At 36.3% G+C, this 14274-nt stretch overlaps 1 protein-coding gene across 41 annotated transcripts in view; it reads right to left on the reverse strand.

Moving 5' to 3' along the window:
* ptprt (protein tyrosine phosphatase receptor type T) overlaps positions 1–14274 on the reverse strand; it is a 518156-nt gene that overhangs the window by 68554 nt on the left and 435328 nt on the right. For 40 of the 41 annotated variants that reach the window (XM_087258056.1, XM_087258053.1, XM_087258058.1 and 37 more), the window contains one exon: positions 4879–4966. In XM_087258056.1, coding sequence (XP_087114182.1) covers positions 4879–4966 — 88 coding nt within the window. Of the gene's footprint in view, positions 1–1825; positions 3913–4084; positions 4967–14274 lie in introns of those variants that run through there. The other variant, XR_015494170.1, reaches the window with a different exon arrangement.

Below are 14274 nucleotides of genomic sequence, written 5' to 3' on the forward strand. Positions count from 1 at the left end.
GCGCATTATCCTGCTGGAAGTAGCCATCAGAAGATGAGTACACTGTGGTCATAGAGGGATGAACATGGTCAGCAACAACACTCAGGTAGGCTGTGGTGTTGACTCGATGCTCAATTGGTAATACTAAGCCCAAATTGTGCCAAGAAAATATCCCCCACACCATTACACCACTACACCCAGCCTGAACTGCTGAAACAAAGCAGGATGGATCCATGCTTTCATGATGCTGACACCAAGTTCTGACCCTACCATCTGAATGTCACTTGCCACATTGGCTGGTTGAAAAAAAAAATTCAATGTAATTTTCTTTAAAGCATGGTGATCAGGTACCTTTAGCTAGTACATATTACTGTGCATATTTTAGATCATGACGATAATTATTTTTTAAATGCTAATTTTTTTAAAAGGAAAGTTTGGTTGAATTTAAAAGTGCATGTACACAGCTATATTTGGCTTGTTTTGACATATTATTTAAAATTTGTGGCTTAGAAATAATTTATTTATTTTTGGTGTGGTCAGAGATAAATTTGGTAAATCCTTCATTTTCAGCTCTGAAAAGTCATGTGAAATGACTGAGGAGGCATCTGGACACAACATCTAAATCAAGTAATTTTAGCATGTCAAAGTCAAATTCATGCATATAGAATATATTTTACCAACCAAAAAATTGTGGCTAGTGAAAATGGTGAGTGGCTAGTAATGTTGGAAATTTACTAGCCACAGCGGCTGGTGATCAAAAAAGCTTATGTCAAGCAATGAATAAAAATAAGGGTTATTCAACCATATATTGATGTTGATGACAGTTTTTTTTTTACATTTCTTAATTTTTTTTAAAGATTTAGGCCCAAAAATGCTCATTTTAATTTCAAATTTGGAAAAAAATGTTATTAGTATTAAACAAAAATAAAATTTCATTGTCACACATGACTATTAATCATGCATCCACAGACTTTTCAAGTGCTCTCTTAATGTTTTTCAATAGCATAACCACTAATTCAAAAGTTCTAAAGCATATACACACAATACTGAAATTGCCATGTTGGAATGTCAGGAACATTTCGGTGATGCTTTAACTAGGCTTGCATTTTTATTTTCTTCTCCTTTTTAAAGATCAAGTCCATCTCCCCCTGAATGGTTATTACTATTTTGGAATTCATCATTAACTTAATCAAATTGCTGCAAAAATACTTCAGTTCCAGGTAAGCGCAGAGTTATTTTAAGAGCCATTTTAACATTCTATTAGCGAGCTCTTGCTGTTGTTCTGCATGATGTCATTGTCCTCTGCTTTTGGGATCAGAGCTTTAGGTATGCTTTAACTCATCCGCTCCTTTCTAGCCTGCTGCCAAAGCATTTACTGCAATCTCAGTCCAAACAGACCTCAGGATGGGCTCAACAGCATGCATCTGTCGAACGGCCCTCGCCAAATCATAGTATGCTTGCTCTCCCCACCATAAATGACAAAATATACTAATGAGGAATCATTTGGAAAAGATACAAGAATTTCAGTGTACACAGAGAAGGAGAAATTGGTTTTGAAGGCGAGCGGGAGCAAATAGGAGCCGTCTTCCCGATCTCCCACCCCTCTCTTCTCCTTCTCTGATATGTAAATGTTTGCCAATAACAGTTTATTTTGGGTGTAGAGTCTCGTGAATTATAGATGACCATATGGGCAAGCATGGCTGACACTGCCTACTGAAACACTGAAGGGATGAGTGAGACCGGACAGATGTCTCTAATTGAACGGCTTTCCTCGTCTCCTGTAAATTGTCAAAGTTAATCAAGGAATGCACGGCCAATTTTGTTCATGAGTTAATTTTTTTTTCTTGGCTCAGTTTGTTAGAGTTTGGCTCCAATTTGGGGTGGTTAAACATGCATTCGCATAATCAAATGCTTCCCAAAACGACTTCCTTTTTTGGCTGGATTACTTTTCAGTTGCTTAAAAAAAATTATCCGAGTCCAGATGCAAAGCAGTTTTATTTTAAATCTAACCACCAGTTACAGATATAAAGCTCTTATCTTAAAATAGTGAGATGGAAAATATGCTATATATACACTCACTTGCCACTTTATTAGGTACACCTTACTAGTGCCGGGTTGGACGCCTTTTGCCTTCAGAAACGCATCAATCCTTCATGCCATACAATTAACAAGGTACAGGTAAGCTATGGCGCTCGTTGGCCAAGAAACCCCCTGCACCATTACACCACCACCATCAGCCTGAACCGTTGATACAAGGCAGGATGGATCCATACTTTCATGTTGTTGATGCCAAACTCTGACCCTACCATCCGCATTCATTCTATTCTGCATACCTCAGTATACTGCATTCCTGTTGTCTTTCAATCAGTTTGAACCAGTCTGGCCATTCTCCTCTGACAACAACAAGGCATGCGTGCCCTCAGAACTGCCGCTCACTGAATATTTTGTCTTTTTTGGACCATTCTCTGTAAACCCAAGAGATGGTTGTGCGTGAAAATCCCAGTAGATCAGCAGTTTCTGAAATACTCAGACAAGCCTGTCTGGCACCAACAACCATGCCACATTCAAAGTCACTTAAATCACCTTTCTACCCTATTGTGATGCTCGGTTTGAACAGCAGCAGCAGATCGTCTTGACCATGTCTAAATGCACTGAGTTGCTGCCATGTGATTGGCTGATTAGAAATTTGCGGTAATGAGCAGTTGTACCTAAAAAAAGTGGCCAGTGAGTGTATTTAATATATCCATTTATTTTTAGTGTTTTGCCTCCACAATGTTTATTTTATGTGATTGGCTGATCAGAAATGTGCGTTAACGAGCAGTTGAACAGGTGTACCCAATAAAGTGGCCGGTAAGTGTATAACTTTCAACTAAATTTCAAGTTTACGTCTAATTCTTCTTTGTTAAGATACTTCTTTGTTCTTTGTTATTGTGCACTTTCCCAGCAATTTTGGAGTAAAAATAGTTGCTACTTAGCTAATTGTTTTAAATAATTTTCTATCTGACATAACCACATTTAAGATTCTTTAAAGGTGAGCTTTTATGCCCCTTTTTACAAGATGCAAAACAAATCTCTGATGTCCCTAGAGTGTGTATGTAAAATTTAAGTGTATGTAACCCCCCACAAATAATGTTTTATAACTCTTTGACACCGCTAGGCTCTGATCCTAATTGTGCCATTTTGGTGATTGTCGCTTTAAATTCAAATAAGATTGTGCTCTTTTCAAAAGAGGGCGGAGTTACAAATGCCTTTGTGTCCACATAGTGGCAGATTCAAAAACAAGACTAACCTCATATGCTAATAAGGGAGAGATTGTCACTTATGGGCGGGGCTTTCCCCCTCAAATGACATATACAAAATGAGGATGTCAATTCTGCAAACTGTATTTATAAAGTGTGATTATAATTAAATAGAATGATTAATTTGTACCAATAGTAGCTGGTCATATTCACACACTGTTGCCACACAACTTTGTTTAAACCACTTATAAAATAGATTTTTGCATAATAGGTCCACTTTAAGCAATTATTTAACTACCAGCTAAACAATTATTTTTTTTACTAATTTATTACCCAAGTCATTTTTAAGCAAACCAACGCCCTCAACACCTGACGTTAAGATATTATTTTTACCTCCATCGCTCTCTCTGTCTTTGCTATTTTCCAACCAAAATTATCCTTTGTGCTGATAAAAAGCCTAATGGACAGTTTTCATTAGCAACTTGTATAATTAAATGGGTTTAACTAATAGCAAATTCATCATAATAACCGCTGGCCATCAGTGAATGACAGGCTATTTCATTTGTCCACCGTTTCATCTCATTTTAAAAGCTCTGTGACAACTGAATGTTGTGGAAGAAACATACTGTAATGTCAATAACCAGATATCACTGAATATGGCCACATTAACAAAAAAATATATATAATGACAATCCTGTATTGTTTTGACACATGGAAAAACCTTGGTGGTGCTACAGTATATATAGGCCTACCAACTGTATGGTAATGCCATGCTATATGAACATAGTGAAACATGAAAAACCATGATGATACTGTGGTACATCAAATTTAGTCAGAACTGGAATTCTGACTGTCATTCATGATACGGACAATTTTGAACCAGTGATCCAGCGACCTTCTTGCTATAAGGCGACAGCACTACCTACTGCGCCACTGCCTCACCAATTCTGACTGTTTTACTCACAATTTAAACTTATCAACAGAAATATGATAAATAAACCCCACATTTGACAGTTATACTGTAAACATCTGAGGAAAAAGGGAGATTTTATTTTACTTAGCTCACAATTTATTGTATTTTTATTCAATTTGATAAAATTTTGCTTGATCACTTATGCATCACTTTTTCATATATCGGCTTCAAGAATAGCAATGGAACAAAAATAATATTTGATTTGAAATATTTAGATAGGCATTTAATTTCAGAGTGTAAAAATATATGTTTTGACCGATGTAATAAAAGTACCACAACAATACCAACAGCATTGTATTGTACTTTCATACACTCCCAAAAACAAAGGTACAAGGCTGTCACTGGGGCAGTAACTTTTCAAAAGGTACATATTTCTATGTAAAGGGTTAATAACGGTATGTCAAAGGTACATATTAGTACCCAAATGCACCTAAATTGTACCTCTGAGGTACCATTATGAACCTGAAAATGTACTACTCAAGTGACAGCCCTCTTTATTTCTGAAAGTGCTCTACATTATAACCATAATGCTATTTTCAGTTTGACATTAAATGCAGAATACAGACTTCTCACAGGATCTAGAGCCATTGTGGCGGTTGATGAATTGACTCATTGATTTTTAAAATGTGACATTTGACAATTTTCTATTGAAATGCTATAAAGGATCCTTTTTGTTTCAGTACTCACAAGCGATGATGTTGCCATAGCGGTTTTTGTTGCGGTTTTCCTCTTTCTTGGCAGTTTCCCATGGGGCAGTTTGTCCCTCAGCTAGACCCTGAAATGACATCAAGTATGTTCAAGAATATGTAAAACAGGTTCATCCAGACAACACACACATATAAATACCTAATATCTCACAGACATACTGTACTCACACTTTTGCCCTATATGTAAACATTTTAAAGTGTTATTTGCAGTTAACTTTTAATAGTTTAAGATAGTTTTAATAGTTTAAGATCTTAATTCAAGACTTTCATATGTTTATTATACATTTGACGAACACAGCAGTACATCTAAATCTGACCCAAAGACAGAAGTCATCATGTATGGTTTATGAAACGGGTTCAATATTTACCTAAAAAAAAAAAAAAAGAAAATCTGTATTGTCATCTCTGTTATTAACATTGATTACTGGAAAATAGTGGGATAGCAGTTGTAACACACAGTGTTTGCACAGATGTAAACACTGATGACTACTGATGTCTATCAAATTATTGATGCTTCAAATGAAAGTTTAGAGAAGTTACACTGTTAAGCCAATAAATGGTGACAAGCACCAGTTAAAACGCAAGTCACTAAAGCAAAGGTAAGAAAATCTTGCAAATATGTGAGTCATTAAATCACTAATTAAAACTGACATTTATTATAACAAAGTAACACATCGATTGCAGTAAATATTTTATTTTGTGAAGCTTTCAATTCAGAGTCATTAAGAATTTGAATCCATTGAACTAGAGATGAACTAGAAAAAAAGGGTATTATCTGCTGCAAACGCTGGTATGGTATACAGCACGAATATACAACCAATTGCTGCAGAAGACGGATCACATGATGCTCTTATTGGCTGTTGCTTGCAGAAGTCACTCTTCATTTGCATAAAGTTGAAAGATTTTTGGTAGACTTGGCTACATTTGTCACCAATGGTAACTGTTGCTTGCATAGCTAGATGTTGCTGGAAGTCTCCATTAAAATAAACGGTTGTGTGTCTCTTAGCCACTACGTGTTGCTCGTAATGTGAATGGGACTTTACACGCTCAATATTAAGAGCACTACATTCCAATCAACAAACCGACGTTAAAGCGGCTTAAAATCCAGCAGAAAGGAAGTGAATGAAAAAGAATGTAAACAGAAACAGCAAATTCAATCATGATCTGTGTGTTTTTTTATTACCTGTTCAAGTGTGCTTCTTGATAACCTAAACATTTTTTAGTATGTGTGCCGTTAGTGCCTGTTTAATACATTTGACCACATGAGTGTTTACGTTATAAAGGCAAGCTGATTGAATTTGTTTTGTCTACCTCTAGATGGGGTCTAAAAAGATAACCTCAAAACTTTAACACCTATATTAAGCGTTATCCTTTTGGGATCAGATCCAACGAAAGTGCATCTTAATACCAGGTGAAAACAGGGCCTTTGAGATGCTTTTCTAAAATAACAGCTCAGGTTAGGTGTCTCTTTTTCCCTTGAGCCCACTGAAAGACCCTGTGTGTGCATGAGTCTGGTAATTGTAGACTCATCCTTTAGCCTTGGGGCAAAGACAAGACTCTGAAATGTCAGACAAGAGTGCTGAATGGTGGCCACTTAAAGCTGCAGTGCAATCTTCATCCCGTCCAGCACACACAAGACAAGCCATTTACTGTGACAGATCAGGAGAAACGCCGCTCCTCTGCCAAGTGTCTGCATTATAGAAAGACTTCATGGACAAAGTGATTCAAAACAAGCACATTTTAAAGACGAATTGGTGGGCTGATGGTGCGGTGTGCTGAAGGTTTATCTTCAAAAGACGTCTCTGTGAAAGAACAACAACAGAGAATCGACAGGAAGATTATAGTTCGTTCTCAGAGATGTCTTTTTTTCCCCTGTCCTTTCTTTTTGGTGATTAATTCATGATCAAAATTCCTGAGAAAAAAATCACTAGAAGGTTTTTAAGACTAATATTGTTATTGGCATGAGCTCATACACTGTCAATCAAAGAACTTATTATAAATTCATTACAAGTTTGTATAATTAAGTGGGCTTAACTAATTGGAAATTCATCATGATGCCTGCCGGCCATCAGAGAATGACAGGCTATTTCATGTGGACATGGTTTCATCTCATTTAAACAGTAATAAAAATATCTGATAGAAAAATAGAATAGCAATGTCCAGATATTCAGAAAGGAAAAAAGAAAAAAGCAAGGAAAAAGGAAAGAAAGAAACAAAGAAAACGAAAGAAAAAGAAAAGAAAGAAAAATACAAACAAAAAAGAAAAAGCCATTTTATTCTCCTAAGACCCAAAGAATTTTTTTCTCAGGAATTTCGCTGAGAAACTCTGAGAATTCTTTTTTTGTTTTGTTTTTTTTACTATTCCCTACATCCTTTGGCTAATTTTTATTAATTTTTTTTTTTAATTTTGAGTATTTACATTTTGTTTTTATTTTTAATTTTACAGCATGTCCACTGTAGGGGACCACAGCACCATTTTAGTTTGAAATAACCGCCAAACTCAGATGTAAATGTAAGAACTCTATGTTCAGTGTGGTCTAGGGTGCTGTAATAAATTTTGGTGGTTGCTGCAGATGTCTTTAATCATAGGAAAAAGAAAAATGTCTCTACCATAATCTATACAAAAGTTATTGTATTCCAACTGAGGAGAGGTGCTATACAAGCCACAGGGATTGATCATTGTCTTCATATTTCACTATTCATTTGTTTGATCAAACATAATTTACTGTGTTTGGACCACATCACACATATAAAAGGATTACTTATGCATATCACCTCAAAAACAGAGGAGGATGGCCCTGAAGCACACAGCATAAGGTAAGAGATGACAGCTGTCTGTGCTATCTGGGGCTGCTTATTGATCATAAATGTATTGTTTTCACTTCTGTGCCATTGAAACACCACAATTCATTTAACAACTGTTTGATATGTGAATATAATTGAGTAAAAAAATGCTATAACCGCATGAGCACCGGCAAGAGCTTTCTTTTGAGCTATAACTTGTACATGTGTCATTTATGAACCAAATGAAAAATATGAAAATGAACCAATGTTCAATACCAAGCTCGGGTATACAAAATACTGTCTATTTAAGTGTAAATAACTTTTGTACAGTGAAATAAAAACCAAAGTGATGCATATGTGCATAAAATATAGATTCTACACTTTCAAACGAAACCACTTACGGGAGTCTGATGCAATGCTAGCCCTTTAAATCTTAAAGCAAAACTCAATGATGTCACGGACCCGGGCAAGTTTAACTAGTTAATCCAATATTAATGTAAAAAAAAAGCCATTATTTCCTTTTGTATTGAAATTCCTGAAACAGTTTAGTCTTAAAGAAAGTCAAATAAAAATAATAATAATAAGTGTTGTTAATCCAAAACAAATTTAACATAAAAGCGATTTAAAACTGATTGTCATTCTCTAATTGTCTCTTATTCTCTAATTGTCAGACTCTAAATCAGAGTCTCCCTCAACTATCTTATAAAGAATCCTCTCTGCTTCAGTTCTGCCCCCTACAACATGCAGTCATTAATAACATTAAAATGTCCACTATAGTGGACATTTAAAAATGGATGATATTTTGAAACACAAACAAGTTAACAGCTTTGAAAGCTAAATGTATTGTTTCTGACACTTTAATAAACAAATATATATATATGTAACAATAATAGTAAAAATAAATTAAAAAGCTAAATTTTACATACCTCTCTCTCTCCTTCCCATAAAATGTGCTTTTTTTTGTATGCCAGCTATTTTGGATGCAGTGTACGAAGTGATTTCTAGCATGTCAGCCAATCAAATGACATATCACTAGAAAGCCCAGGATGTCCTCTGAACAGTACAACATGACTTGACAGAGTAGCTTAAAAAATCCAAAGTAAATTCATGAAAATGCAATGCCCACGCACTGCTTGAAGTGAATGAGATGAACTGAATTAACAATAACTGCTGTTCTCATGGGTGGTGTCTGATATTGCACAGATGATATTGACATATAACTCATTATTTGCATATGTGATCCTAATAAATAACGGTCTTTTCACAAGCTGCAATATTAGTTTCATCTCAGTGAATGCATGCTCTTTAGCGATGGTGAACACGGTATCAGTCGCACGATTGACAGCATCGTGATGATTAAATGAAGGATTAAATAACTTTAGAACATCTCGTGCTAAAATGTGTAGATTAGGTGACAAACACTGTTACCTGAAAACTCCATCATACCGGCTTTACGGTGAATGCTTTAGTCATTTTTGATAGCAGACTTTAAACACTGGAAGTCTTTTATCCACTCTTTGAAAAGTGTAAATGCTGGATTGACATTCATTACATTATCACTAATCAGATGTGTCATTATTTGAGAGTTTAGGTGGTTTCTAAAACTAAATCTGTTAGTGTTGTTAATATTCTCTCGTATCCAGATCGGTAAAATTTTTCGACTGTAGTTCCCTGTAATCGGAACTGAGTTATTGACAGCTGATATTAATCAATCCATTCGCGTTCTGTTCTAGCGCAGTGGGCCAATAAGAAGAGGTTGAAGGCGGGGCAAGGCGGAGCAAGCAGGGCTTTGTTTTCTGCAGCAAGTTGACATGTCAACTGTTTTAAACCATTCCTGAGCGCTGCGTTGAATGCCCTCTAATTCCACGCATGTAGTGAACATTTTGCTGTGAAAACTGGTCGAACGACATCAGGGCAATTTCGAGACCTGTCTCATATCCACAGCTATAAATGTTTTGCCCTGTTTCAATCCGTAGGAATTGCCTGTCTGAATGCTGCGGTGTGCGACCTCCTTGAGAGTCCAGATTGCTAACAGCTGGAGTGGTACAAAGCATGATGGGGGTTGTAGTCCAGGTAAATGTCGGGTGGAGTGTACATTAGAGCTAGAGCGCCCGTGACACACACACACACACACACACACACACACACACACACACACACACACACACACACACACACACACACACACACACACACACACACACACACACACACGTGTTTGTTTTTGTGAAAAGTGGGGACATTACATAGGTTTCTATTCATTTTATACTGTCCAAACCGTAAATTATATTGCCCTCACCCTACCTCACCCCTAAACCCAACCATCACAGGAGACTGTGTGCAGCTTAACTCTCTGATTAAACTCATTCTGTAGGATTTATAAGCATTTTGAGAAATGAGGACGTCACCAATGTCCTCATATTTCACCTCTTTTTTGTAATACCTATGTCATACCTGTCATTATACAGATTTGTGTCCTGATATGTCACAAAAACACGTACACACACACACACACATTATTTTAAACATCACATAATAAACATTAATGCTACATGGATTACACAATATTTACAACTTCTAGAAAGCAATATATTTGTTTCATCGTGCTAATTAGCCAGAGATTTTTCAGCTATAGTCATATATGAAATGCATTTTTCTCTAAGGCTGTACGACTCAACCCATCTGGAACTAGTGAAGCATGGAAACCTGAACCCAGCGAGCGTATAATTTCTGCAATACTGTTCTTCCCGTGCATTAAACATGATCTGGCACCTGTGAAAATCCAAACCTTACAAAGCCTCATTTTTGCTGAACCTCTCTTTCATGAGTGAATTAAATATTATCTGGCAACCGTTCGCACAAATCACTCACGTTCCTGCTCAGGGATACTGGGATCTGGCAACTCTGCCCATGTGCTCATTATAATGGCAGTACAGTCAGGGTAACTGCATCCGTTAAAGCCAAACTCTGTCTGCCTGACACGATGCGATGCTAAAACTGTTTGAGGGCCTTCTTAATGATACATTTTGAGACATCCAGAGAGAATCGCTACACAAAAGGCCTTAAACTTATGTCTTCTGGCAGTCAGCTAAACTCATTCTTCATTTGTTCTGTACGTTCTCCAAAAATGTCCTCACTGGAGTCTCTCTCATCGTCTGATCTTCTGTTTTGTAATGCTATTAAAGAGTTTTGATTTGGAGCTGTGTTCATTTTGACAGAAACTTTTGATTTTGTTTTTAGTCTTAGTCATTTGACTAAAATTCCATTTTAGTTTTAGCCATATTTTAGTCTTCTGACTCATTTTAGTTTTAGTCGACTAAATTTCATAAGATTTTAATAGACTAAATCTACTTAAGATTTGGTCAACTAAAATAAATTTGGCTTAATTTAAGTGTAATTAAATTAAATATTATATACATTTATTTACACAAAATATTCTAACTTAAAATAAAAAAACAGTCAAATTAAAATATATAGAATATATCTTTTAAACTGAAGACCAAAAATTAGATATGCATTTTTTATTTAAATCATAAGTGATATGTAAAGTTAGCAGACTCATTCATGTCCATCACGTGTCATCTCATCCGTACAGCCTCCAATTCAAATGTAGCCCTCCACTTTATATAAAATTTAGCAATTAAAAATAAAAATCAGGGCTTATTTATTTGCCATTTAATTGTATCCATATACTACTACTACTACTAATACAGGCCTTGAAATTGTGAACATTTTGGTCGTACATGCCCCAGAAATTAAATCGATGCTACCTCATAATATATTTGAGAGAATTTGTGTGACTGCATATAATGGTTGTAATGTGACCTGTATTGATTTATTTGCAAAAACGTGCTAAATCAGTCTTCCCTGCCACTTTATTGGTTCATATTAGCTTTCAATCACTCAGTGCTTTCCACTGTCAGATGACATGGAGCTTTAGTGACGGCAGAAAATGAAAACGGCAGAAGTTTGAGGAAGACGCACAGGTACACAGGTTTACAAACCCACCTAAGGTTACAAATAATGGCAATCTTCAATCTTACTAAAATAATAAGACTGCCGCCATTCCTACTATTTCCAGAACATAAATTTAGATATTTTACCATATGAAAATGCAATGAAATTATAAAAATTGTGAAATTAAAGGCAATAGTGCAGAGGTCTGGTCCCTGCGTCAGGTCAGGGTGAGCCAGATGTAAGATTTCATTTACCAACAAGTTTCATGGTTGAACATGAACTAATGTTGAACCTAAACCTTATATTCTAACCGAAATGTAATACTTGGCAACAAACCGGTAATTTGTGTTTTAAAGTGCGTCACGTACTACCGCCAGTGGCAATGGACAACCACGATGGCAACTGACCACCCAGTGACAGCCCTAGCCGGAACAAGCCAAATCCAGATCTGAAACCTGAAATCTGATATGGCAACACAATCTCACGGCAATTCATACCTTTTTCATTTAGTGGCTAATTCGTACAAATTCGTACGATCTAATTCATACATTTTACTACGATTTGCTCATCCCCCAATGACGGTTGGGTTTAGGGTAGGGTTAGGTGCTACGTCAACTTTTTAAAATCTTACAATTTCGTACGACTAAACTCGTACGAATTAGCCACTAAATTGGCAAAACGTAAAATACTTACGTTTTCTTGTGTGATCAGGCTGGATACGGCACTTCATTTTACTGATCCCCCTCCTCCCCATCCGCTATTCATTTTCACTTCGTTCTGCGACTCCCCATCCCTCTTGACTTTCGACCACAACAACCAACCCCCGCCCCGGCTTTAAACTTACGTCCGTGACACCCCTCCGCTATCCAAGGCTCTGCTATCACCCCCCCCCCCCCCTCCCACACACACACACACACACACACACACACCTCTACATCCTCGGGTAGCATGCCAGATTTGTTGCCGTGATCTGTTCCAGGACTTTGCGATTCACAAATTAAGCACTGAGTATAACTATATGATCAACTAATCAGAAATATTACTTTAAGATTTTTATTTATAGGACATATAAACATTACATCAAAATGTGCATTTAAATCAAAGTAGTCAAAGTTCAGATTTAAAACATTTTAAGACCATTACTGTACCTGGCATGTAATTGGAATTCATAAATTAGCTCAAAATCTATTCGGCAGGCCTATAGGCAAAGTTAAATGAACGAGTACTTTAAGTAACATTAAAATCTCATTTGTAGTAAAAAAAAAAAGCTCTGAATTCTCAATGAAACATGCATTATGGGAAACGCAGTATTTGGCCCTAATGTGCTCTTGCTCATATCAGCCAGTCACAAGCCAGTAAGCAAACACTCCATTCAACTCAGTGTAAACGTATTGACTTTCTCCTCCTTCGCTGCATATTAGGAAAAATGACTTATTTTCGGCAGCAAGGAGAGAGACGAGCTGATGCAAAAAGCTGCCAACTTCATTTGCAGAAGCCTGAGAGGAACTTGTGAGGCAAATCAGGTTAGAAGAGAGAGGCGATAACAAAAAGGCCTTATAAAAGCGTCTGCCTTGATGAATGACCCCTTAAACACGGAGGCACAAGCTCTGGTGCTATCAGACTGGCTATGACAGGCACAGGCTGCCAGCAATACAACTCATGTTTACCTCTACACTTCAGCCTAAAGCCACCTACACAGATGAGCTAATCTAGGCCTTTTCCAATTGTAAACGAGGTCTTTCTAAGTGATCTGCTTAACCCACTTACTCATTAAACCTCCAATACACACAAGCTTTACAGTTTTTCGAAATTTGCTAGAACACTAAAGCCCATTGGCTAAACTAAGTTCTCAGTTGCCTGTCATCATTTAGCTTATTGTGCAGTCTGTTGTCATTACCTTAAACTATTTCACATGGTAAAACACAATGTGCAGATTTGACTTAGACTTTTTGGCAAAACTCCCATCCACATGTTTTGTCCATACTGCATATTCAAATGTTATAAATCTTAAATAAAAAAAAAAAATAAAGGAATTATTCTGAGCCTAGCACTGTAAAGTGCATGATGACCAACACTATGCCCACATGATGCTTTTCCAGGCAATGGACGTGTCTTACCCCCAAGATTCCCTTTACACACAATTGTGTTTTTTATTCTAAAGTACATTTTTTAAAAACATTTTTATATACAGTGTGTTTATGTTTTTTTATGCTATAATCAACAATAATGTTTGGCCTAATAATTATTTTCTGTTTTTTCATGTCATTAGTGTTTAGTGTACCTGTTACTCCTCACAGCAGATTACCCTCACTGTAAAAATTGTATTGAATTGTATAAGAGCAAAGAGCTTTAAATTTAGAACAAGTGTTTACATGGTTTATTCAAACATTTACCATTACAGGGTTTCTGCATGTTTCACAGAGTTAAATTTGAGACTTTAAGACATTTAAGACCATTATGAATGAAATTTTAGAGCTATAAAGGGCTAAAGGATAAGGATTTTTTTCAAATGGCCTAGATGGAAAATAATTTGATTTGCCCTATTAACATTTTTTAAAAAAAATTTAATACATTTTGTAATACAATAATACATTCATTCATTCATTCATTCATTCATTTTCTTGTCGGCTTAGTC

Source organism: Danio rerio, chromosome 6 (genome assembly GCF_052040795.2).
Source record: "Danio rerio strain M-AB ecotype USA chromosome 6, GRCz13ab, whole genome shotgun sequence".
Classification (NCBI taxonomy): domain Eukaryota; kingdom Metazoa; phylum Chordata; class Actinopteri; order Cypriniformes; family Danionidae; genus Danio; species Danio rerio.